The 27,932-nt window shown below is 40.7% G+C and overlaps 1 protein-coding gene across 2 annotated transcripts in view; it reads right to left on the bottom strand.

Moving 5' to 3' along the window:
* Positions 1-1,013: 1,013 nt before the first annotated feature.
* The window catches only part of sff (sugar-free frosting), a 33,917-nt gene continuing 6,998 nt past the window's right edge, over positions 1,014-27,932 (bottom strand). The window contains exons 2-13 of one of the 2 annotated variants that reach the window (XM_046621053.2): positions 19,675-19,855; positions 19,139-19,279; positions 16,522-16,672; positions 14,832-15,047; positions 14,560-14,759; positions 14,082-14,312; positions 13,353-13,642; positions 10,252-10,403; positions 9,988-10,140; positions 8,781-8,955; positions 7,001-7,230; positions 1,014-5,949 (exon numbers count right to left, since the gene is read on the bottom strand). In XM_046621053.2, coding sequence (XP_046477009.1) covers positions 5,725-5,949; positions 7,001-7,230; positions 8,781-8,955; positions 9,988-10,140; positions 10,252-10,403; positions 13,353-13,642; positions 14,082-14,312; positions 14,560-14,759; positions 14,832-15,047; positions 16,522-16,672; positions 19,139-19,279; positions 19,675-19,855 — 2,345 coding nt within the window. In that variant the 3' untranslated portion in view covers positions 1,014-5,724. The remainder of the gene's footprint in view (positions 5,950-7,000; positions 7,231-8,780; positions 8,956-9,987; positions 10,141-10,251; positions 10,404-13,352; positions 13,643-14,081; positions 14,313-14,559; positions 14,760-14,831; positions 15,048-16,521; positions 16,673-19,138; positions 19,280-19,674; positions 19,856-27,932) is intronic. The other variant, XM_046621055.2, reaches the window with a different exon arrangement.

The following is a 27,932-nucleotide window of genomic DNA, read 5'->3' as shown; positions in this document are numbered from 1 at the left end:
TGAATAATTCTTCAATTTTCATTTATAGCCGTATTATTGTAGATAATCTGGTTTGGCTCATAGAAAATTATGAAATTTATAGTGTGTATCACGTATTTATCATAAATGAATCATATATATTAATATCATATGGACCGCATATACATATATACTTTTTGGTCTCTGCATCATTATTACATTTTATCTATTATTATTTATGATCTATGTATATATTCTTCTCTCGCGTACCTATACTCTAATTAAATCACTGTTTTGCTACGAATTTTGGAAGACGTTCATTCTCATTATTAATTCCTTGTGTCGCCGACAAGTATGTAAGTACACACAGGCGAAGTAATGGCTTGGGTTCAGCTTTGCGAAGACTGTGTTACTCGGAAGGTGAATGCAGCCAGCATCATGTCGAAATCGGTAACTCTCTGATGTTCCGCAATAAATTCTCAACTCTACCCTTGGAACATCTCAGGGGCAGTAAGCGCACAACGATTATCGCTTTTCACCATTCCTCAGTCTACGACGCTGAAAAAATTCTGCTAACAGTAAATAAGGTCGGTTGTAATTAATCAGTAGACAGATTTTTTAATTATTAATGTCGCATTATTATTATTGTTAATAATATCATTATTTTTTTTATACATATTTGATATTGGCCATCAACAAATATGTTACAGTTTTCATGAAAACTGATAATATACATATACATATATATGTATACTATTTATGTATACGTATATATAATGTATTTAATATAATTATTAATATTCACTACCTAGAGGTTATCGGTGGTCGTGAATCTTGAATTCGCAATGCATTAACTGTTCACTGCATATCGACCCTCACTTCGACACATAAATCGAACGTTAATAACAACTTATTGTGAAACGATAAAAAAATGTATGTCCTTATAGATAAGAAATCAATACAAAACTACCCGCAGTTGAGAGGATTACTCTGTTATGTATATTCAACACTCTCAGTTTCATTTCGTCCGCAATTGTTTTTATTCTTTTTCTCTCTTCTTTTTTTTTTCTATGTAAGCAGTCTCTAAAAGATTACAAGATTTTCATGCGCCGTTGCCGATAATCGAGTAGAAAGCTCTGTAATTGTAGATAAACTTTTCCTCGAGAATGTTAATTTTTCTGCTTATCGGCTTGCCAGAAGGACGGAGCGCGAAACCGTAACGTCGCTTTATAGTTATTACCTTAATTTCGAAAACAACATCGTTGATCGTACCTAAGAGAAAATTTAGCAGCGGTTAGTATGGTACAAAGCTCAAGCTTGTATTACAAAATTTTTGTATCAGTAGCACAGATGTGATAACAATGTACAAGAATTAACTAACTAATTTTCGCATCAGTTTTACAAAAACTTTAATTACAGCGAATAATGGATAACGTAGGTATCGCTTATTGGAGTTACATGAAGAATTCCTCGGAGAAATTAGTTCAATTAGTAAATGATATTGGTTAGCTGCCAAGGTTTATAAATTCAAAGAAATTTAATTCGGTCAATTTGCATGCTTGAAGTCTTGTTGGGAGAAAAAATTATACATTACGGCTTATTAGGGCGGAGAAAATTAATCCGATTTTCATGTACTCCTAGTACGTAATTATTAAAGTAAGTGTACCAGTTATTGACCATGTCCCAATTATTGATCTGTTTTGGTTGTAACTGTTTGGATCCTTGGTTCTAAAATTACCAAAAAAATACATTTGCAGTGTTTAACCCTCTAGCAATTGGTTTTAATCATCGAGAAGTTCATAATTTGTGCCCTCAATTTATAATTTTGCTGAATAAAAGGTTCAATAATTGGGTCTAAACGTGTCAATAACTCGTACTCTTACCTTAATGATTTTTGTTCTACTTTGCAACTTATTTGTGTACGCATCGTGTGAAACAAAATAACGCGACATAAATATCGGACCTAGTGGAAAGGAAACGTATAAGTATTTCTTCTTCTTCGTTAATAATAATTGAATAATCATGTGGTATACCTAATTTATTTACCTATATAACGACCAACGTAATAGTTCACAAAGCACGCTTACAAAAACCTTGACTACCTATTATTACATGTTTATATAATTAAAATTACCGTGAGACTCGCCGCGAAGATGAAGATAAAATATCATCTAAACAAATTTATAATAAAATTTTTGAATATTTTATCTCGATCCGAACGTTTATATTTGTATAATATAATGTATATAAGGTGTGTATATATAATATATATATATACGCGCAGAGTAATTCAGTTATCAATCAATTAATAAATATATTAGAAGCACAATAATAAATTATTTAAACATCAAGCGATACAAGAGATCTTTCACAATAATTAACATATCCTTTTTTTCTCGAAAATTTATCACGTATATGTTACCAGATTCTTTATATTATATATAGACAATGGCTGTATAATATTTGTGAAATATTAATTGCCAATAACAAAACGTCAACAAGAACGCGCGCTGAACAAATTGTTGTAAAATTGTTTAAGAATTGTATAAAAATTGTCTACTACCTATATATAATGCCTCAATGATGTATCCAGATGACAAATCAATTTCAAATTATAAAATACACATTATACGCGCGATAAAATCACGAACCTAGCAACAAAAAAAGTTGGATGAAAAAAAATCTGTTCAATAACTACGGATGGCGTTGTATAGAGATTGTAAGGTAAAGATAGATCGATCATTGAACGACAATAATATATAACAAAAAAAAAAAAAAAAAACACAATCGAATCACGTTACTAATATCGTAAATAAATATTCTTTCAAATATGCATCATGTATAATATCAAACATACGACTAGACTTTATGATGACGATAATATAAATATGTATAACTACGCTCTGAAATATAAATAGGTACCTACTTATCAGACAAAATTAAATCGGTCTTAAAATTTTGAAAATGTTTACTTTTCGTACCTTAAGTTTTTTTTTTTTTTTTTTATACTTTTGCTTGATATAAAATCCTAGTTTAACATGGCCGGTAATTTGTTTTATTATTATTGTTATTGTTATTAATATTATTATTATTATATACTTATCATACTTATACAATGTATTTATATAATTATCCGCTAGTATAAGTAGATAACCGCAAGCTTATGCCTAGTCTCATAAGTTATTATTATGTTGTTATGTATATATATATATGTATATATACGCGATCGTTACGCTATTCCGATTCGTTTATCTCTCATCTATTTATTCGATCCCTTTCATAATTTTGTTTCGCTTCCTTAATTCACGATCAGTAGTAAGTATATTAGTAAACGTATATTGCAAAGCCCGACATACTTCACCGCAACTTGTTTATTTATACGTAATCTTACACGATTATTGGTAAATTACAGTTATTAGTTTAGTCTATATACGATTATTTTCATACGGAAAAAGTGCTGCACGCTTATTGTGTACAGGAGCCGTTTGTCGAATCCGTAAATATATCTACGCAAAAAATTGGAATCGAAAAAACTGCATCGCAAGTGCAATCGCGAGAAAATTAGGTCCGCGGAAACTGATAATTTCATTGTCATCATTTCTTTATATATTTTTTTTTTTTTTGATTTTTTTTTTTTTTATTTGTTTTTTACCACTTTTTTGACAATTATGATTGAACGCAGTGCTACACTTTTCCGTCGTTGCTAAAATTGATTTAGCTTTGATACTGTTAATGATAATTTTAAATTTCGTTTTATTTTTGGTTTTTATTATATAGGAACGAGACGCCGTCTATATGCATTCTAACCTGAGCGATAAAACGAGATGCTATCAAGTATAATCTTGCAATGAGATTGTTTCGATATTTTTTGGTTTTTGCTGCATTCTGTCGAACATACACGCCAACCTGTGAATTATCGTATTGTCACAAACCGGACGAGTGATTGTGCAGAAGAAATTCACGAAGAAGTTATTTGTAGGATATATAATGTCGCTTGGCTTTCGGTCTTTTTAATTTATTTCAAATATCTTCACTTTGATTTTTTTGGGATTAAAATCTTCTGTACTATTACCCGCGATTTCATCAGCGACATAAATTTTTTTACAAATTATCACGACGGTTGATTTTATTGTATATTTTTACACCTATACCATATGAAACGGGGTTAATTTTCTTTTCTCTTTCCGCATTCACTTCTTTGTTTTGATTAATTAATTTATCAATTAATTAATTAATTAATTAATTATTTTTTTATGAGATATGTTTATTGAGAAAATATATCTTAAATATATAAATACTACTTATATATTTATAGGAATTATATAAATACTAATTGATGATTAGTAATAATGACAGTATTTTTTTTTTTTTCTTTTGCACAACGCTTACGCAAAGCCGGATGAGAAAAGCCGTATTGAACATATATTTGTATCGTTTCTGTTCATGTTTATGTTCGATTTTTAACCATTCTTTTTAAATCGAATGGCGGGGGGAGAACGAAAATAAAAGTTTGACTATTGCACAAAAACGCCTACTTTTCCGCTACAGCTTATTTTTAATTGTTTTGCCTCACATCGTGTACCTACCTATCATGTTAGTTGTATTATATACCAATTGAGATCAGTCCTAACCATTTTTTAATCAAACTGCTTTCGCCGCGAGAATCGTTTTACTCGTTTGTTAATTCACCGTTTTTATTACTGGTGCGTGTAAATTTCATTCATGTCTGGTTATCGTGTTAGGTTGAGCTTGGCGTAACCGCATGAAACGACTGAAACGAACTATTAGCTATCATTTGCAATAACTATCCTAAAAGTATAACACGACTCCTTAGATCATCTATACCATTTTTAAAAGCACGCCGCGGATAAACACTCGCATCTATGTTGGCAGTAAAGTTTTCGTTTTTACATGTTTTATTATTCACTGATATTTTTCATCTTCTCGTGTTTGTGTATTTTTTTTTTTTTTTTTCATTCTTCGAACTTCGACTTTGCATAGAATTTTATCGAATGTAATCTCGATCGATCGACCCACGCACAACGGGCCATCAAACGAGGTGTCCCGTTAATATGGATCGTAGTACAGGTGTTTTCTTTCCCTCTACTTTTTTCTATCCACGTCGAAAAAAAGTATTCATTATTATACCTATGTATTTGGTGTTTTTTTCACAGATTTGACAAGAAGATATTAAAAGGATGCCGTTTCCTTTCGTCAAATATAACACATCCGGCAAAGCACCGTAGTAACTATCATCATCAAATAAATGCATCTCTGCTGATCCTCAATGCGCATAATGCATAACGCAGATCTACTCGAATCGAACGCATCGGGCTCGTGCCGAGTACCTACGCAGTTTTGTACTCCTTGTCGTACCTACGCTGCACATGCATCATGATATGTCGAGTGAGAGGTAGTGATACAGTAAAATGTATTCATTCAAAGAAAGAATTGTCGAACAGTGCCTGACTTTTATACACTACATGTACATTAATTGTAAGCTATATAATTGCCGAATAGGATATACCTATAAATCGTTTACAACAGGCACCTAGTCACGAGTTTGAAAGTTTCTTAGACTTTTTCTAACGCATTCCGAGCATCCTGGTTGGCCCATCCGACTGGTTTTTGGTTTCTGGTTTCTGGTTTCTGGTTCCCGATGATCCTTCTGTCGCCGTTTCGCGTTCACCAAAATCCCTGTCTGCTGTTCCACATATTTCTAAGACTGGATCTAAGGTCGAACCGGAATTGGAAGTTCTGGTAGTATCACGCTATGTTGCTGCCGCTCATCGTAGTCACGCATTTTTTCTCCGCCGCATTCTGACTCTCCGAGTTACTCCTTACCGCCTTTGGTGAACTTCCAGGAGAAGTGGTCACTTCCCCCGGCAACGCGTTGTTGTTGTTCGTCGAAGTCGAGCTTCTCCGACCGTTTTCACGCGTTGGCGATTTCACGTCGAACACCGACGTGTCCGATTCGATGTCTGAATCGATCTAAAGGAGTCAGAAATTCACCTTTAATTTCCACACACCCGACATCTGACACGTATTCAATTTTACTACAAAATTTGCCGAGCTGTCGCGGTCTCTGTTACGTAATACCACGATGACGGAATAGACCTGTCCTTAAGAAGGGCGAAATCGAATTTTAATGGTCTTACCCCCCAAATTGGTTCGAAATAATTCAAAAATTATATCCGAATTTTTAAAAAATTTTCCCTCCATATTTACCCACGCCTAGGAAGCCTTACTTTTTACCATAAGAAAAGCATTGGTTTTTCGGGATTTTTAATCGTTTTTTTACCACTGCCGTAATTATCAGCTAAAAAATCGCAAATTCTCAGAAAATGTTACCTTTTTGTCCAATTTCTTGGAATTCGATACAAGCATTTTTGGGCTAGATCGATCGACTCTTTTCCGCGTTTTTAGAGAATAAAGATGTGATCGATCTAGCCCAAAAATGTTAGTATCGAATTCCATAAAATTGGACAAAAAGGTAACATAACTGTCAACATTTTCTGAGAATTTGCGATTTTTTAGCTGATAATTACGGCAGTAGAAAAAAAAACGATTAAAAATCCCGAAAAACCAATGCTTTTCTTATGGGAAAAAGTAAGGCTTCCTAGGCGTGGGTAAATATGGAGGGAAAAATTTTTAAAAATTCGTACATTTTTTTTGAATTATTTCGAACCAATTTGGGGGGTAAGATCATTAAAATTCGATTTTGCCCTTCTTAAGGACAGGTCTAATGACGGAAACAGCTCGTTGATGATGATGAGTGTGAAAAAAACTCGAACGATATCAAACGGAACCCTTTTTTTTCTCGCACATTAAAATACAACCGGCACCAACACGGTGCAGAATTTACCTCGTTGTATGCACGCGAAGAAAAGCTTTTTTTTTTTCTTTCTTTGTTGTTACTTGTTAATTGCGTAAATTTGGCAAAATATTTATACTTTTCTCTCGTTGTTCATATCTTTTGCTCTCTCAATGTTATCGTTAACGGACAGGAGGGCGACGGTGATGATGATGGATGACGTGATACCTTGCTGAAACACACTACCTGTCTGGTAGCGGGATGAGGACTCAGGGACAATCTTTCACTGGTATCACTTCCGCAGCTCGAACTTTCGCTCATTTCCTGAGTGAATTTCCGCGACGTTCTTGGACTCGGTGGGGCTGCTCTGCTCTGACCTCCAATTCCCAGACCGATTCCTCGCGCGCAGACTTGGGATTGTATGTGCTCGCAGACCCTCCGGAATCTCCGTATGTTACCTGTTAATCACACGAATATCTCTTCAATTTTCTGCAGGTCATCAGGGGTGCAGGAGAATGGTCAATTTGTTCCGATCGATTGTTAGAAGCCTCGGTGCAATGATTCCTTAACTCGATGTTGTTTTAATCTACACTGATTATCAGAGAAGAAAATTCTCGCTAATGGTCTCAACCTTCTTTGACGGTTTCACCCATTCAGAATAAAATAGGTTCGACAATTTTTATGGCCAGGACGACATTCGCAATGGCTTATCTTGACATTAAACGAAAGTGGAGGACAATTTTCACCATATTTTTCTTTCGTAGCGTTCCTTACATCTATTGCAGAAAATTATTTTCTCACGAAGATTTGCGAACGACTTGAAAAAAAGTAAAATTGTTCGGATGGAACATCCGGTGAGATTCATACGCAGAATGGATACCAGGATGCAGTGATCGTAATTTAACCGAGGATGAAACTCTTGTTGAAAAATATGAGATCGCGATGCGCGTATAAACGTAAAATCGATCTAGCTGCGCTTGGAAGAAAGCCAAAGTCGAGAAACGGCGAATGCCAAACAGCGTTTCGAGGAGGCAACCGCATCCCTTGCTTCCTTGCTTCCTCTAAGCTTGTTCCACGTGCATTCAAAAGCTCAATTTTATGCACGAAAAACACGAGCCAAACGATAATGCCATTATAAAACTGCATGAAGAAGTCCTCTAAATCTTTAATGTAATACGAATTCTAACATGCGGGTATGCAATGTATTATGCACTTGTACCTAAGACTATACATTAGGGTGAGCCAAAAAAACTAACCCATCGAATCTATGGTCTTAAAAATACCTATTTACTGAGAAAAAAATTCTCCCCTTTGGACAAATTTTTAGCTCAATTTTAAAAGGTTTCTCTGGCCATTTGAAATTTCCCATTTAAATAACACACAAAAAATGTTTTATTCATTAAATATCCAGTAACTGTTGAACCGTTTGAGATGAGAAAAATTTTAAACACATATTCTTGTAGGGCGTTAAATTCTCTAAAAAAAGATCCCTGAGTTGATTTTCTAGATTTAAAAATTTGCATACTTACTGGCCATGAAAGTCGAAGAAAAGCAGAAATATTTTAATGAAAAAAAAATTTTTTTTGTGTGTTATTTAAATGGGAAATTTCAAATGGCCAGCGACACCTTTTAAAATTGAGCTAAATATTTGTCCAAAGGGGAGAATTTTTTTCTCAGTAAATAGGTCCTTTTAAGACCATAAATTCGATATGTTAGTATATTATATACACACATACATATATGTATACGTACTTGCGGAGTTATAACACGAAGTTCCACCAATACACGGTGAACTTAAACCACTCCCCGTCACATGGGTATTGGACATGAGTCTGTACATTGTCCGTTATTCATAAAAGTTTTACAATTTCACGGATCTTGGATCCTTACAAGTTGCGAGTTCAGGACATAAACGTAATACACATAAATTCTTTCCTTTACCAATTTTCTACACCGTTACACGGATACGAAAATTTTATTTTTTTGCGTATATTGGAGTGAGGCTTACCACTGAGTAGCGTAAAGGTGATGGCGAAAAGAGGCTCGCTGGGCTGTTTTGAAATAGCACTTATGTCGACTTGAAACCGCACTTGCCTCTGGAACATGGCTGGCGCGGTGCTTCCCCTTTTGTATTCTACCCTGAATGACATTGGCGAACTTACGCTGTGAGACAATTCCGCTATCTGCGGACAAAGAAGTGATTAATTTCTTTTAATTGGTTTTCATTGCAGTTCGTCGCATCTATCACATGAATCGTTTATCGCTCCCTAACACGGATAAAAATAACAACGACTCTCTCGTTATGTTTAATTTATTTGACACTTTCCCCATCCAGTTGCTTTCGGTTCGTTCGACTTCTCCGTCGTTTTAAATCGATTTTAAAACTATCCGGCAATAGATCTATATATGAGTGAAACGAAGTTAAACGCAACCTACGGCACGGTTCTGAATCCCAGAGGTATTCCTCCATTGTTATTTCCAGCAACCGTTTCTTTCCTAGATAATGAATTATTCATGCAGAAGTGAAAGCCGTTTAAATTTAGTTACGGTCCATTCGGTTCGCAATCGACACGCGGACAAGTATTCCGGTCATTCGGGTAATTCTTACGCGGACGTGATACTGAGAGAGGAAAATGCTGCTGGAAAATTTACTCAAGAAATTATTCGATTTCAACCCTGCTTTTTAAAAACTGCGCGGGCAGTGAAGCACAGAAATAACTCCAGCCCTGCATGAAATAGAATCTCGGCTTTTCCGATAACAGGCTATGTTAGCGGAAATTGAAAACGCTAGAAAATCAGTGAGTATATACATATACCTACAGTATATATTCTTAGTCGTCCGTAGTTCAGCCTTTTCACCGCGTTTACCAATTTAATTATGCATCAGTTATTGACGAGTGATATTATTATTAATAATAATCATGATAATATCGCAAATTCGATTCGAGCGCGCATTAACCATTCCACCCTGACACTTATGAACAATTGAAAAGAACAGGCGCGAAAATCGAACGCTGAAATAAGAGTTAATCTTTTTCACCGCGTCGTGTGACAAAATAGCTATTTTCGCATCAAGGGCGTAAAGTGTTATGTCCGTGATACGAATAATATTTTTCGTCCTACATAGGCGTAAAACGGGATTTTACATTCCGGGCGCGGGCGTAAAATTCCGTTGTCGGCCTACTATGATGATGAATAAATTTCGATCAACTTACCGAGAGAAACGCGTGTATCAAATCCGCCTTGATGCTGGCCAAGGGTTTTCCCTTAACCAGGATCGTGAAGGTTTCGTCTTTTTCGGTCGTCATCAGACTGCCGAACCACGATTTCTTCGTCAGTTCAGGTGACGAGTCCGGGGTTAGATGTACCTAGAATTATCGGTACACGTTATTCCAACACTCGTACGATCGCTGAAAAGCTTAACCGTGATCCCATGGAATAAATAAGCTCGAGCAATCGTCGCGACGATTTTACATTACCTCTTCGGTGCTTGTGAGCAATTTACGCCGATGAAACCTCGGGCTGCCAAGGAAGGAGTTTTTAATTGTAGTGAGTCGTGACCTCCAGTGATGAGACCCAGATCCTGCGCCGGTATGAGGAGATCCTGGCGGTGTTATTCCAACAGCAAGAACTGCGCATGAAATGAGAAGGAACGAATTGAAACGTTACGTAGAGTCAGGCGAACCGCTTGCACAACAAGCAGGAAATTCAACCACGGAGAGAAAGGAACCACACCCTTTGACGTCTCTAAGAAAATGCAAAAACTACAAAGACAACCGAGCTCCTCATTAGCTATTGTGACCGGGGTTAGCAGCTGGCGTGCTCGACAATGTCGAGAGCTGACAATGAGTTGGCCACTCAAAAACGAATGCCTCTTTACTGGGTAGCACGTTTGTGCCGCGATTTCGCATCCTGCAAGGTCATCCTCTGGTGGGTTCAGTCCTGCAGGGTGAAGTTGCCAACGGACAGTGAAACGTCGACGAGTTAGCAAACGATCAAGCATCTGGATCGGGCACACCGAATGTGCAGTGAGTAATGAGTAATGCGCACGCTTACACCGGGTTCTAGTACCAAGTCACGTATTCATTACCAGCGCCCGTTGTAAACGTGCCTCTGTAACACAAGGCTGCGAGCACGATCTTGTACTTAGTGTGAATTCGATTTCTGGACACGAGGAAGCAAAGCTTAACGACTGCTTTACGCCCTCGTGCCGATTAGTTGTGGCTCGTTTGACATACGACCTGCACTAGGATCCAACGGAAGATGTGGTTACTTGCAGGAGAGCGAAGGTGGAGAAGAGAGTAATGTGGAGTGGACTATAAAGTCGTTATCGGACAGTATCGCGGGCCTCGGCAGTGCTACTTTGTCGTTAAGTTTTACACCTTACACCTTTGGCTCGCACAAATTGTGTCAAAATTTCGCCAGTGAATTCACTTCAACGTGAGTGTCTGGCGTCTATTTTACAGAGTATCGATCCCTCCGTTGTGAACATGCTCATATATACATATCACAGCGCTCCGTCGTCGTATGAGTAAATCCACAAAAGACGTTTCAGCTTCGTGACAAAATGAATCTGGGTTCTCCATTTATGAAATAAAAGTGAAAGAAAGAGAAAGATGTTTTTCCAAATGCACGAGAACGCTAGTCTGGATTTTGACAGGATGACAACTCTGAATATCAACCGTCCATTTTACGGATGGATGGGCTGATGTCACGCTCATTTTAAGAGCATTGTTCATCGTGACACAGTTGCTGGAGATGCATTGTCACCGCATGCAGAGCTGGCAACGGAGATACCATTCTGCGGGTTTTTAAAAAATCTCCTACATGGGTATCTCGCGGTAAGATTCGGTACGCCCTGGTGAAAAAATCATTGCAGTAAGAATAACGAGGAATGCTTGCCAAGTAGAAAAGACTCGCGTCGTGTCAGTAGAGTAAAACTTCTTGTACGTACGATGCGTGCATACGTGTTCAGCAACAGGCTTGAAACTCAATCAAGGTAAGCCCTAATTATCCTAAGCGTGCAAAAAAATCTCCGCTAATTTGGCAAAAACTGATCCGTGGTGATATATTGAAGTTTGTCTTCATCAGTACCGAACCCACAATTTCCATCTCGGGGTAAGTTGCATACATGCCTGTGTACACGTGCAGGCACTAAATGGGTACTGAGGCAAAACTCAGGCGTGTACAAGCACTGAAGTCTGTAGCTAAACTGCGGTTAGCGTGACAAGGAGGTTCTACTCGCGCTGCGTTGCGTTGGGTCGTGTTCTTTGCCATTAAAAGGAGAACCTGGCGCGAGTGGCAGGTAGAAGTGCGTCGTATAGATTATACGATATGGAAAGTGAAGAAGGTAGATGTACGGGCGTAGCACAATGGCAAAGAAATGAGAAAACTAAAAGGCGGGGGAAGGGCGCAAGTGCCCGTATTAATAGCAGCTGAGCAACTCAGTCCATTGGCAAACGTTGAAACACTTAGTGTAATCGGATACGACGACGGTGAACGATGGGGGAAGTTAACCCCGCAATGAGTAGAGTTGATCCATGGGGTCCGCTGTCTAGTGCACGCTCCGCCTTGCGCTGATGTGCCGTACTTTGTTATCCGTATCAAGTAGCTCGGCTGTGTGTGTTTTGAATGTACACAGAAACTGGAGATCGCTATCTTAATTAAATGCATTATATAACGACACGTTACGACGATCACGCCGAATTCGAGGCTCAGCGAGCTCAGCCGCTTTTCTCGTTCGATAGACACGCCGGATACCTTCTATCCCTGTACGGTTGATATAACCCACTGGGCTTACGCTAGGTTTCATCGTGCCTGTACATAGTCGGAATTTATTTAGACTTAATATTAATCGACGCGTTTCTATTCGGCCGGCCTGCATGTTTGCACGGCATCCATAATGCCGGGGCATATCGCGGTCACAGGGAACATAATGTGAATTTTCAAATTAATCGGAATGCACGGCTTACGATGGAACGAACAGGTGCATCGACCCAAGTGCTAATGCAAACGGTGTTGTTTGAACGTGCTTTGTTTATTAAAACCCCAACCACAATGATCCGGTATTTTAATTTACCCCTGAAAGGTTTGCCTAATTCTCACTGCTCAATGCTCGTCTAGTGCAGATACCAATTGTTCGCGTGCTACTCTCAGAGAAAGCTTATAGTTTCTATAGAATCGTGGCTTCGGTGATATCGCGGCTTCCGTATCAGACATTCGGAGCATGAAACGCAAAAACAGGATCCCTACCCCCAAGGAATCATCACTTAAAGTAGAACTATGGAGGGTATAGTCACCGTGAGGAGAAGTGTCTCATGTAGGTTTTCAACTGAAACAGTGTCGACCGAAACACGATAAATAGTGGTTAAACAAGTCACCCGAATAGCGCTCATAAGCTATAAGGCTTCAATCTGGTTGGCGCTTTCTTTTAAAAGTGGAACTTTTGCCACAGCAACTCCATCTTAATTCAATCTATTTTACGGACTCTTTTCGTACACGGAGATAGTCCTCCTTGCCTCTACCCTCCACAAGTATAACGACGCATGAAGGACATACTGAAGGACGACGTGGCACTTACCAGGTTGGACTTCGTTCAGCTCAATCCCGACGCTGGCTGGCGGTGGAATAGGAGGCGGCATCACCTGGGTCTGGCTGCTGTTTCCGCTTGATGCACTGACGACAGATAACCTGTGAGGACTGCCACTTTGGGCAAGATGAGAGCTCGGCACCGCTCTGTGAGGACTGAGGAGACCGGCAACCGTCGGTACGTGAAGTGGCGAACCACCCGGCGTTGAAGCGTGAGAATGAGAGGCATGCGAGTGGGAACCGGTGCTTGGCGAACGCCGTGCGTGGTGTCTCGCACTCCCGCTGGAACAAGGGAGGAAAAGTGGAAAGAAAACATAATGTGTGACGTAGCTTCAGGGGTTCGTGCAGTGGAACAGAGCCCTGCCTGTAGCTTTGCAGTAGAGCTGCTGAGCTGCGCCGGTCGTAACGATTTGAAGTAATTGCGTACTTGAGTGTACGTATAACAAGTATGAACTTCAAGGTGAAAGGGGGAGGCGAGCGGAAATATAACGACCATGTAGCGAGAGCTTATCGCTCACCCGAGTCTCGCGTTTCAAGCTACGACTAATTACGATAACGCGTTAAATTCTTCTTACCCTGGACTTGTAAGCGATCGATTAAATTAAGTCCTCGGTTAGGATTTTACAGTTTTCACGCAAAGAGCGACGCTGTCTCATCCGGAGATGTTAATTCCTTACGGATAACACGGAGTTTGGTATATTATAAAGGCAGGCATTTTTACCTGGTTTGTCTTCTCGGCGTCAATGGCGACCCGTGACTGATTTGTCCTAGGTTCAGAGCCGTGCTACCGTTAACTCTACAAGTGTCTACTCGTTTCCTCGGTGGATCAGCTTCCAGCTGTCCGGTCGAGCTTCTCATTCCACTCCTTATCACCTCGAGCTCGTCCTCGCACGCCGGTCTTCTTCGCTTTCGTTCAAGTAGTAAAAAGTATATCACTTTCTCCGTGTTGTGGCTATAAAATGAACGCAGGTGAACCAACGTTAGACTTCAGTTTCATCAATGTTAAAAAATGGCCAGAACCAGTTGATCAACGAGGAGATTTGGTAGCCTTTGATACCCGCAGTAATTATGACATTGATTTTGACGAATGCGGAATTCCGTTTGGACAGATATATTATTCCTTCAACCAATGCCGTAAACGCTGCTAAATTCTTTCAAAGGCTTACGCAGCGTTCTTTACGAGCTTGGGGATAACTCACTTGGGGCTAAGCAGTTCCTGTATCAATTTATCTCTCTCCTTAAAGCAGCCCAGGCTCGCGATCGCCTGAAGGACGTCTGGATCTATCGCATCCACGGACGGAATGACGTGAGTTTGAACAACATCCATCATGGAAAGCTCCAACTCGAGTTCGCCCTTCCCTGCGGCCGTCACCCATATGTGCCTGTTTATTTCGGCGAGCTGAAAGCGAGGCATTCGAATACATTTTCCGGAGATCGGCGGGGCGAGAACAAGGCTTTAATAAAAACTCACAGTCAGTCTCTTGTCGGGGTTAACTTCTATCATTCCACGCAGAAGGTTCTGGCAGTCGGGCGGGACAAAATGCGGTATGTGAAACACTCCGCGTTTCACCTTCTCGAGGAGTTGCCTCAGGTTGTCGTCGTCGAAAGGCAGGGCGCCGACGAGAAGGGCGTACAGAATGACTCCGCACGACCAGACGTCGGCCTTTCTTCCGTCGTATTTTTCTCCCTGAGGATATTCGTGAAAAATTTTTACTCGGCTAGTCATTCACCGGCTCGAATGGTCAATCGGTCAAATCTTGAGCCGTGCGTGTGCTTTTGGATTGCGAATTAGTGTCGATTGGAATTGGAAAGCTTACGAGGTGAATTATGCAGGGCGTCTAATAATGGCACGGCACAAAGCGTGTTCCTGGTCCCTAAAGTCTTTTAACGCTGCAGCTGCTAGTAACTATGCAAACGGTAACTGTGTTAGAGAATTTACGAGGTTTCAAGAGTGTTGCAGCCATAAATTTGCCGTAAACGCGTTACGCGAGGGAACGTCGGATAATATATATTATATATCTCTGTTGCCGATATGATTTAGCTCAGCACCCTTACACTGGCAACAATTTCCTGTTGAGAAATTTCATTAGAGATTCTACCGCCACCCGTCGATGATACGAAGACCCGGATGCAGCTATACCGTAGGATTGTAGAAATTGTTTCTGAAATTACTCATTTAACCTCTTAGCGCTGCTGCCCGGAGACGCGAACCTCTCGATCCGCTCAGGCATCACCATCTTTTGCAATTAGTAACGTATTGTCGACATTAATATTAAACCTGACGTTATATTTTGTGCGGTCGTTAGAGTGCTGCAGACCTTTCCAAGCTCTTTTTACCTCTATTCATTAGAAACTGAGCCACGTCGATTCATTCCAACATTTTTATCGACGGCTACTTCAAGAAAGTAAGACGTGAAATGAAAAGAACAACAGCGAGGAGTTGAAGTGGTTTTATACTTTTTTCGGTTGCTCTCGACGTCTCAGTCCTGCCACTTCCGCTAGTTCAACATCTATATCTGACAACGGTAGAAGTCATAAAACACGAAATTGAGGGGCTCGCTAATACGAAAAACGGTCTCTTAGTGGTTTTTATTTACTTAAAAACGTATCTCCTCCTTCAATACTTCATATCGAGATTCGCCGATTTTTTCACACATTCTGTTTACTATTTCGAACAACTTCAAGCACGGATTTTACGAAATTCTACTTCATTAACAAATAACAATTTCGAACATGGCGAAGAGTTTGCCGGAATTATTTTTCTACGTGGGACATCATTTCTTATCCAAAACTATGTATGAAAAAATCAGCAGCCTTTTAGCACATGTGTATCATAGGGCTAGAATTCCAATTACGAGTCCCCTTAAAAACGGCACGAGCCTCTTACGTGACGAGGAATTGGGTAACGGTGGAGTAAATTACTTAGTTATAAATAGATAAACAATAAATAGGTTGATATTGAAGCGGCGGTCTTCACGTGCGTTTGTAATTCTGGTTCGAATTGTATGCATGTAACAGGAGGGCTTTCAACCCTCATCGATTAATAGACAACCCTCCGATCAGGATTGATGTTAATCCAGTTCACGGCACCCGGCTTCTTGGCTGATCGTGAATTAGTTACACATCGAAAGGCATGGCATGCGGCTAATCGTATGACTTACCCTAATTACTTCGGGACAAGCGTAGTGCGGCGATCCACAGCTTGTTTCCAGCATCGAACCCGCCGGCTGGAGCGATGCCATTCCAAAATCCGCTATTTTTATGTTATTCTTTTCATCCAGCAGCAGGTTCTCAGGCTTCAAATCTCTATGACTTCAGGGAGCAGAGAAAAGGAGAAAAAAAAACATTATTCAATTTATCAAATTCACCTAACGCACAAATTGCTTTTCATATTTTCTATAGACTCGCGTTGCAGTGAAGTTAATTAAAGTGGTTCGAAAAGACGGATTAAATGTGCTCGCTGACAGAGCTTTAATCACGATGCGAGGCCTCGCGAGATTTCAAAAGAGCGAAGCGTATTGATCAACCCTGTGCAATATCCGTACCTCAAGTACGGCCAATGTCATTATCAATTCCACTCTGCCTCCGTGGGGAGTTGGGGATACGAATGTTGGATTCAACGTAGATCCGGAAAATTCCCGCGCTCGATTTGCGGAAATATTAAACGGTCGATGGTTACGGATGAATGTTATTCATTCAAATTGAACGAGGAATATAACTGCACAAAAAGTGTCGAGGTGCTTGAATATAGCGTAAAAATCAGCCCCGCATCGTCAGACGGATCGTTTCAAAGGATAAAATCAAACAAATGGAGGTTTATTTCCCAGAGGGAGAATCTCCAGTGAAAAGAGGTACGATGGCTGCACATCGAAAATCCCTCTTATATATCATAACACGCTATCTCGCATTGATATCCACTACCGGTCGTATATTTCCAGGCGATACTTTGAGTGGTTTGAGAATAGCCGCGGTCACCTTACGCCATAAGTGTTTTTTGAGAAAACAGGCCTTCCCTCGTACAATTCACACGGTAACGTGTTTATTTTACCGGAATGTTGAATATCTCGGGTAGCATGAACTAAGGCATCACTGAAAGTTCGAAAAAATCAATTTCTCAGCCTTGGATACCCTGAGGTTCACTTTCGCAACGAGGCAATCAGCGCCAATCGATACATCGCGTATAAGTCGTTGTACGCCATGACTGTACCATGATCGTGAATGCGGTTCGGGGGGATACTACATGTGCCGACGAAGCCCAAGTTAAAAGTTGGGTAATGACGAAACGCAGTTTGAGAAATCTTCAGCAAAGTTATTTCCGCCAATAACGATGAACACGAATGAAACAGCATCTCGATTATGTGATCAGAGTTAATTTGAGCAAATTTGAATAGCACAAGATGACATTACGACAATTTGAGAAAAGGTTTCATAATTGAAAGGGTCAAGATGATTAAAATCTGTGTTTGATCCAACTACAACGTTTTTGGCTTCATTTTTTCTCATGGAGATCTCCAGGAATTAACTGAACTCTTTTCACCAAAGGTATCCACAGGTAAATAAAAATAGATTTTTGTGCGTTTTAACTACGACACCATAACGTGAAACTTCTTCAATATCTTTCGAACAATTTCAAAGTAAACTGAAAAACATTCGAATCGTATGAAAAAAATCAGGGTTCGAATCTTAGAACCTCTTCTCAAATTGTTGATATCTTATACTGCGTTACGCGACGTCGCTCAGAATCATTTTTACCACTTAGACAGGAGTGTTGGTTTCATTCGTGGTCACTATCATCCCGGTGCAATCCCATTGCTGGAGATTTGTTAAACGGTTGTTTCCTTCTTCCGTCAGTTCGACGCAAGTGAGCCCTGGCTGTAAATTGGACTTGAGAAATAAGGAATGGTTATAAGGCGCAGCTGCAGTATCGTCGATGGTCGATGCAGAGGAAGAAGAGGACCATCTCTGGCAACGTTATTTCGCCTGGCAAATCGAATCTACTTCCGTATTTATCCGATCCTCTCGATCCGTTTGCCAACTAGGCCTTGGCCACCTGCCCCCGCACCCTCGTTCTTTTTACACCCGTCGAACCGGGCGAACCCCTTATCGCCCCGCTATTGTTTTACCGTCTCGGTCAGAAGAGTGACGACGGCGAATGGCAGAGCGGACCTTAACCCATTTAGCCTGTATCTATCTGGAGCTCGAGGAGTTGGGTTCGGCACAATGCCTCGCACACTTCCCCATTTACGATCTATTGATTCAGTCTTATTTACCCACTCCTGATGAAGCCCAGTTCGCCAACGGTATCCCGTTCTAACGCAATTATCTTACATTTTTTGAAATCATGTAGCTGTGGGAAGCGGGTCAAGGCGTGTGTTCCTTTCGCACTCCTCAAAGTTTCGAGGGACTCGAGGGAGCCATTGAATCTATACAAAATATCGCGTCACGTACGGGATGGACTTTTTGCCACTTTGCGCCAGGCGCTGTGAGCGAGATCAAAAAACGGGCTCATCGATCATTGAGGATAATTAGGCGGCGGTAGCGTCAAAGAGGTTCACGCACCCTGTTTTGCATACAGGTTGACTGATTCCAAGTCAGAGCTGTAAAAATGGAGGAAGAAACTCTTTTTCAGGAGGCAAAGCGCGGTTTATCGGAACACTTGAGTATTTGGCGTACGGTTTGACGAAGATGAGTTTAGAACCCAATCGGTTTGATCGATTTGGTACAAACGGAGATCGAGAGAAGGAGAGTTAGGGAAAGTTAGAATTAAGTCCGACTTACCATATACTATGACTGTGGCAAAAGTCTAGGGCGGAAATGATTTGTCGAAAAAATCTCCTCGCCTCCTTAGGCGTCAGCCTTCCCTTCTTGACGAGGTAGTCGAAAAGCTCGCCTCCCGAAACGTGCTCGAGAACGAGATACCTGCGGGTGTGGAGATAAGAAATTAATGAACGACTGCTTCCTGCGTGCAAGCTTTTGTTACGTAACGACCAGAGCTGTCGACTGACGTTGATTCGTTGGCTAAACAAATCTGGTTTCTATCCGTGTCAAGCTCTCTGATTCTGGATGGTTGCTGAATGTCGATCAAAAACAAAGGTGATCCAAGCAGCGTGTTTCGAGCAAAGAAAAAGGCTTTATCGCCGGTCCATTTTTAGCCGATCGTTCTTTTTCACTCTCTGTCGGAGGAGGATAAGGGATCGTGGAGTTGCGCAGGGTAATAAGCGAAGGGATCACCGAGGGTTCAAGAAATTTTTAATCACGGAAAAAGCCCGCCGCCACTGAAGGGCAGCCTGAACGGCGAACTTTTCGACACTTACAAATACTTTTTGTTCTCGTAGACGTCGGAGAGCCCCAAAACGTGAGGATGATCGATCAGCTTCATAATGGCGATTTCTCGTTCCACCTTCATCAGGACCGACTCTGAGAGTTTTTCACGGTTGATGATTTTGATGGCCACCTTCTTACCGAGGACGCAATGAACCCCGAGTTTCACCAGACCTGGAACATCAACGTGTGATAAAAACCGGCCCCGTTCAAGTTGGACGATGAAACGAATGGACATCACCTTAGGGTGGTTTATTTGTTAACTTTTTTTTTTAAGATGCCACTCGAAAAATTTGTGACAAACGCTGAATAAAAAACTGTCGTAAGACGTGCTGGAAGTAGGAAAGTATTTAGAGGTCGCTACCAATTATTGTAATATTTTTTATTTAGTTTGATCAGTACACCTTACGTACTTATGTATATATGTTATTTTATTTTTTTTAACGTTTGTCACAAATTTTTTGAGTGACACTTTGGAAAAAAAAAAACAAAGTTAAAAAATGAACCACCCTACGTGGCATGTATACACTTGAAAACTCTCGCTTGGCTCGCTCATTTGTTTCGATGAAAATTCTCACCACAAGAAGAAATATTTCGCGCGACAAATTGACCAACTTCAAATAATTCCAGGGTATTCGGACAAGAGCTGATCGCACTTGCTGAACTAACTTGCACGGTTTTACCGAGAGGCTAAACGCTTGTTTGAACTTTCCCGGCAATAAATTGCAGCTTTGAAGGTGAACGGCCTCCGCCCTCATTCCTCGAGCCAATATACTTGCATCTAAGGGGGTGAAAAATAGTCTTACGTGGTTTATTCGACGGCCCGAAAGAATAGTTCGCGGGGAATCGGAGCAAGTTTCCGCATTTTCCTTTTTACGATTCTATCATCGGATCCCCTGTAACTCGCACAGTTTTTTCCAGCGGAATTCTCGCGTGATGCATCGAGTGAAAAATCGGGGCAACGCGAGCGATCAGAGCGCAGGTAAAATATGCAGACGAACGTCTTGTTTCTTGCCTCGGAAACCGCGTAATCCTTTCCTTCCATCCCTTCTTTTTCTCTACACCTTTCTTACTTTTCCTCCCTTTACAGGAGAATCAATTCGGCGCCCGGGCATCGCCCGTTGAAAAACGGGGGTTGAAAGAAAACAGCTTTTACGTGTTGAGAAAGGAATCCTGCAGGCTTGCGACGTCACGTCTGGGGCAATTAGGCAACCACCATACCTTATAATTCGTTAATTAACGGAGGAAAGTGAGGAGTGGCCGATTACTGACGAACTGCTGCCACTACACCGCTTTTATTCGATTACCATTTCGAGCCTGAGTGTGTATGTATTTAGCTGTTACGTCTATGGTGAAATCCATTAAATATTAACAGCACGAAAGACGGGCTTCGAACTCTCGTTGATCGCGCCATGAAAATTGAAAATAAATTGGATTTTCAAAAATATTAAATTTCCGTTCAAAGCTGTGAGAAAATTTGCATTTCCCATAACATTTACCACAAAATTCTTGTGCCGAAATGTATATCTTTGCGGAATAACGGTTTAAATATTGTCCGAGTAGTCAGAAAATCTGGTACAAGTGACCGTTCGGTGTGTGATCGTAATAAAATTGTAAACGCTGAATCTTCCGTTTATTCCAACGTGACGTGTACCTACTCGGAGAAAATTTTTAATTCGAACCTGACGTATAAACGACGCGAATTCGAGCTTCTCGATCGGCGAGATGCATGCAGGCGGGTTTTCGAATGTCTCCGTAACACTACGTATGCAGAGGAGAGCTATTGATTTCCCTGTCGTCGCTCGACGGTGAACTGGAACGTAGGGATACATAGATTCGTTCCCTGCGGTCGCCGGGATGGACGGACAGGCGGCGATGACGCGAGTGCCAGAAGCACCGACTGCATTTCTGCAGATTAATTGAAATTAACGAGACTTCTATTAGCCCGCTATTTCGGGGAAGGGTAGCCAAGTTTATCAGCCGGGGACAGCGCCTCCATGATCGATCGCATTATACCAACCCTAATACCGCGAGAGTAAATCATTCCACTGCTGCCACGCAGACGTCCTGCGGAGAAACCGATGCCTCTGACGTTTAGGAATTCATTATAAAATCACCCCCGTTTAATATGCCCGATCACGAAGGTCTCCTCAAATTCCCCACCGTCCTGCAGGAATGAATTCTGCGTCTGGCGCGGTCCAACGATTGAAGAGGAGAATTCAAAAATACTGTACCTAACTACGTGCCGTTTGAAGAAAAAAAATTTCCTCGGAAAGTAAATATGTACCAAGGCTAATATTCTGTTGGGAAATTTTATTTTATTTTTTTTCCTGTTTTTTTATTCTTTCCTCGAGTGACATTCACAGGCTTTATTAATTTTCCTCTTCAATTCTCGCCTACGCCGATCTGGCATCAAAAATTTTAGCTATCGGTTATGATTGTTTTTCGTCTTATTTTACGCGGTAAGAACTGATGATCTGTAAAATATTAGTCCCGCAACTCTATCGGACATTCAGAGAAAAGTTATTCTTCATTTTTCACGTGATACAAAAGTGGTTTCGACTGTGTTGAATTATATTTAAAACGTTTACGGTGGGGCTGACTTTTACCCTTAAAAATCGTCTTTTTCTCGAAGAAACTCTGTATTTACAGATTCCGTGAAAAAAAAATTCATTTTCGTTTTTTCCCTATAAAATTTGTGTCTCAATTTTTCGGTAGAACCGAATATTGTAGAATGTTATTCGATGACATGTCTATGAAATAAACTGAAGACACGTGATTCCGCGCTTTATTTTTATAACTCGATATATTTTTTTCCAGAATACATTATTACGCATTCGCAATTCCGCAGAATAAATTCAATTCGGTGTAAAATTTGACTAGAAAGCCGATAACGCTAGGGAGATTTACTCCTAAAATCGAATTAACCGATCGGCGCCGATTAATTCTCACGCCAGTATTCGTCGATCGAAATCTGGACGACCCTTGCACAAACAGAGGCGATGGACCGCAGAGCGTCCGATTTGAATTAGATTAGACACCCGTCGTTGGTAACAAACCCCGGGAGATTTGGGGCCCTGTGTAATAGACATTGCAGTCATGCGACGGTCGGTTGGGACTGTTTGACGCGACGGAATCTGTTTCGCACCACTCGCTGCAGTGAATACAGTCGAGTACCTGGTCAGACTCTCTCTATCGCCTGCATCCTCCAGGGTGCAGCTATGCGCGTATCGACCTATCAGTTCCATATGAATCGTCACGCTGCGTTACGAATTCAATTTATTCGAGGTAGTCGGCCTTGCCAGCTTCGTTATATTATAGACGTACCCAAGCATACTCGATACTCGCGGTCTGCCACTTGACCTTTTGAGTCATAGTGGTGAGTATTCTTACCACCTATTTTGTATCCATTTATTGTATATTTAGAGAACTTTGAAAACATATTTCTTTGCGGTTTTTTGTTATTTTCGAGAGTATACTGATAGGTTTTCAATACTCGAGAGTAATCATTGCGATACAATGTTAATTATTATCGTTAGAAACACATTGATTGAAAATAAATCGGGAAAATTGAAGGAATAATTCATTTCACAGAAAGATACCCCTCTACACATGCACATGTTTTACATAAATTCTAAGTTTTTCGGATCGTCGATGATAAATCGGATTTAAAAAATTCAAAATGGCGGATCCAATGTGACGAATGAAAATTTCATATTCCATCAAATTTGTAGAAAAAACTCTGTTCAGGAGTTTTTGGAGTCACTGATTATGAATTTGAAATCAGACTTTGAAAATTCTGGATGGCGGATCCAATTAGCGACCCCGAAAACTCTTCCATAGAGTTTTTTGACCGGATTCAATTAAATTTGAAATTTTCGTTCGCCATAATGAATTTTTGAAGTCTGATTTCAGATTCGTAATCAGCGAGCCCAAAAACCGTAGAATACTATCTTATTATAAAATTTAATTTAGTACAATAATGTGTGAATACGATTACGATGTGACTTTGGTTGGGTTTTTTTCCAAACATGCAAAACACGGAGATTTTACCTCAGAGTTTAAACATCGAAATGCTAATCCTCGTCGTTATAAATTACATACGATGAATCGACCAATTTTATGCCGGGAAAGAGAGATGAATAGAAATATTGTACCTGATCAAAATTTTCACACAGTTTGATGGTCAAAACGGTATTTGTAAGAAAAAAAATAATCACTCAGAATCTTCCGCCGAACGTGCGATGAATTTTCATACCTGACGGTGTATTTATTATTCTCAGTTCTTATAAGGTTTGCCCGTGAAGCAATGTATACCTATACATATACGCCCGCAGTGGAAAATATGTAGCGTCGATCGATCCCCTAAACTTGGACTCGCACAGATTTAACAGCCAGTTTTACACCGCATATTTTGCGCAAGTACAAACACGGCTGTTAAATAACTGCCATTGCCGTTTCTTTATCCGTCTTCATACCGTCATTTTCGTAATCAAACATCCGGTTGAATCGTGCTTTAAGTTGTAAATTCCTAATTCATTATACACATAGAACAATAATAAATATGTAAAAGAAACTTGACGGAGAAAGTCAACTTGGTCTCTGCGACTTCGTCTTAATTCCGTGCCATGTTTTAATCTTGGAATATTTTATCAGTCGTTGCAAACTCTTCCTCCGTGGAATTAGTTTGTCTTTCCGGTTGAATCAGGAAATACCTCTTCGCACGCACAATACTTGGGTATATATTTACCTGCCTGTTGAAGTTGTAGATAGATTTGTTCACTGATGCAAATTCACCGAGCTGGTAGGCACGTACAAGTTAGTAGCACGTTTACTGTAGCAAAGCAATTCCAAATGATATTACGCTAGAAGATATGCAACCGAGAGTTGGGTGCTTGTTTACTGGGTAGGGAATTTCGTTCTGCAGAACGCAGGTTATAGACTTTGGTGTTACCAAGTTAGGCGAGTGGTATAACCGGCACGTTGGCGCATGTAGAATTTGAAATTCGTACGCGAAATTCACACCGATTCTAAACCCGGGTCGACTAAGTTGAAGAATTTTTTCTCCTCCAGGTTTAGATTAAAATGCAGATTTTCTAGCGGATGGAGAGCAGATTTTATTTTCACTCGGCTCTCTTGATACACACACACACACACACATATATATATATATACCTACATAGGTATAATGGGAACGAAATTGGCGCTGAATGCCCCTAATCAAGTCTGTAGACGTAATGTAGTAATGCAAAGGGAAAGTGGAGCGAGCGTAATTTCGATCTCTGCAACGATATTTCATAGGCTTAGCGTTGGCGATGAGTATAATAAGAGCTTGCACTTAGGTAGCGGAGATATGCTTCTTTTTTTTTCTTTTCCTGGAAGAAGTCGGTGGAAGACGGAATAATTTGGAACGATATAAAGGGATTTGAGAAGAAGAATAGGATGGGCATTATTCAGGATGGTGCGAAAAAATATGAAAAGAAAAAGTGTATTCCGCTCGAGATTCGCAGTTACGTCACGAAGGACCTTGCAGGGACGCCTTCGCCTTCGGTGACGGAATTAATGACGACAAATTACGAAGTTTATAAGAGGCGATGTCGGGCGCCAAGCGGAGAACAAGCGAGTGACGGGAAGAATCGCGATGAGGAAAAGGGAGGGAATGAGTAAAAATAGTTTGAAGCAAAGGTAAGCTCATTGGCTCGGGGAAATTGGCTTAAGACGACCTCTGAAGTCTAAGACAGGCGACGTCCGCGTCGCCGTTGGCATCGTCTTCATCCGCTTAAAGCCCTCCGGTTACCTTCAACGATGGGTGATGCAGGCATGTCGAGCAGCGTACAATCCAGACAATGAAAACGTGCTGCATGATATCCATGCGTAAAAATGGGGAGGCTACGCAGATTCTCGGGGCGCGTTTGAAGTTCAATCGGCCCTGAATTGCAAGTTAAAATAGCCAAAAGAAAACTGTTTTGAACGTTCTTATTCATCCTAATGCGTTCAACTTTTCTCGAACGCGTCGAAATCCTTGCAATTTTTTTACTCCTGTGCTTGGAATTTATTTATCGTTACATATTATTTTGTCAAAGTCAGGAACCAGGTACTCGTTGTGCGTGGCAGCAACGAGGGCAAGTGCCTCTGTGGTTTAACGAGAGAGTACAAAAGGCGAGTGTCAAAAAATCTCTAGAAATTTTTCAACCTTCATTTTTATTATGAATATTACATTTTACCAGTCTCGAGTGACGAGCACGGGGTGAAAAGAATGAGAAGAATTTGACGAACGTGTATCGCGAACGAAACCGGAGATCTCAAGGATATTTGAAAGCGATGTCGTTACTACAAGGATCAACGGTACAGGTGTACCATGTACTCGTATACCTACGCAAAGGGCGGATGGCTGATGCAGAGCTACGCCAAACCAAGCGAGGAGGCAAAAATGAGGGGCAAAAAAACTGAAAGACGGGGTAAGGTAGAGGGAATTTCATAAATATATTTGCATCGCGCGGTAAATTCGCGTCTCTTGAGCGTAGCGGGTTGAACTATACGATCTCTTCAACACCGAGACTGAAAATTACGTCCGCTTTGCATATAATAACATCGGTTGCGAAGAACCGGCGATTTTAAACATTCATACTTTTTTCATTATCGCTTTGAATCGTAGCCGCGCGAGTGTTGATTGATTAGATACAGCATTCGCAACATTTCTTTCCCCACACTCATTGATTCGTATTAGAAAAAGGATTCAAAACGTCAGACGAAATGATTCAGGACGCTGTCTGTTGTGCTTTTGAAGACCAGCGATATTAAGAACTCCGCAGTGTGGAGGGCGAAAATTATACCGTAATGCCAGGACCGACTGAGACTCTAATCCCAGTGCGGACTTGGCAGACTTTGCTCGGTTCGATGGAGAGCGTCGATCAGAGAGCGGAAATTCATGGAATTTTCAGAGTATAAAGTTTAAACTCCGAGAGAAGTCCGCGGGAAGCTTTACAGTGGATCGCAGGCTCACTTCAATTTTACCTCTGGAATATTCCTCCAAGAGGCAAATTCGCTCTAAGTGTATGTACAGGTAATTCAGACCGTGAACGAGGTAGATTTTCCATAATTCCGCGTATCCGCTAAGGAAAAAGGCTAACCGAGCCCGAAATTCGCCAGGGTAAAGTAATTGCGGCATCGTTGAAATCGCCCCGGCTTCGTCCTAGAATTTTCCAAATTCGCTCGTATCCATTCCTCCCTGCATCCCGCCGAGATTTTAGGTGGTGAAAACGCAACACGGTGACGTATCCGAAAGGGATATCGAGTGTCCGATTCACAGCTGAAAAACTCCCTCCGAACGATCGGCATTCAGACAAACGAGTACCGAGGCCGCGTTCCGTTTCTCGTATAAAGCCGAATACCTTCCTACACCTATTTCCCATTCGCAATCGCAAATATTCCACTCCGATATTCGAGGTGGGCGGGAGGAGCTCGTTTCTCCATCGATTTCTCACTCGTATCCAGATACATGTAGGTGCATCATCTTCCCATGTGCCCACTTTACATACTTAGACGCCAAGAAACGCCTCTTCGGTCGTTCAGATTTTTGAAATACGAGGAGATGTCATCCGAATTACAGAGGCAATATTCGAGGCTAAATCTATGACCAAAATACTTCCAAATAGTGACTCGTTACCTTCGTCAAGCTGCTTAAGAAATATTTTGAAAAATTAACGATTCTTCAATGGTATCGGACGGAGGATCTCTCGGTATGGTGGATAATTTTTTTCAACCGCACCAGATTGAAGATTCCTAACTGTGAATCTATTTTCATGTATTACGAGAAATGGCGTCGTTAAGGTAAATCAAAACTGGCCAGTCTGGAATTATCGTACAGAAGAATTTTTGTTGTCAATTCGGAAGTTCAATATCAAATAGTGTTAGGTTGACACCAAATCATAGTCAATAAAAATGCACAGCGCATTTGTCTGGCAGTATTCGAAAAGGATGTGTTTTTGTCAGCAATAACAATTTCGTGAGCAAAAATGTAGTTCGATCGTTTAATCGACGGTTTAACGTTCATCCTTTTTCTTTACCATGGCACAGTTGGAATTTCGAGAAGCCAACTCCCTGCATCCAGAGGATTAGTTTGTGGAATCATTACAATTAAGAAAAAGTTGTCGAACGATAACGGAATAGGTTATACAGGTAAGCAGATTGGCTATTATAGGCGTGAAAAAACGCTGCGACGAGGAACGAAGGAGCTCGTTTCCTAGTCTGT

Source organism: Neodiprion pinetum, chromosome 4 (genome assembly GCF_021155775.2).
Source record: "Neodiprion pinetum isolate iyNeoPine1 chromosome 4, iyNeoPine1.2, whole genome shotgun sequence".
Classification (NCBI taxonomy): Eukaryota; Metazoa; Arthropoda; class Insecta; order Hymenoptera; family Diprionidae; genus Neodiprion; species Neodiprion pinetum.
Note: the sequence above shows the minus strand (reverse complement) of the source record. Positions and strands in the feature narration are given on the sequence as shown.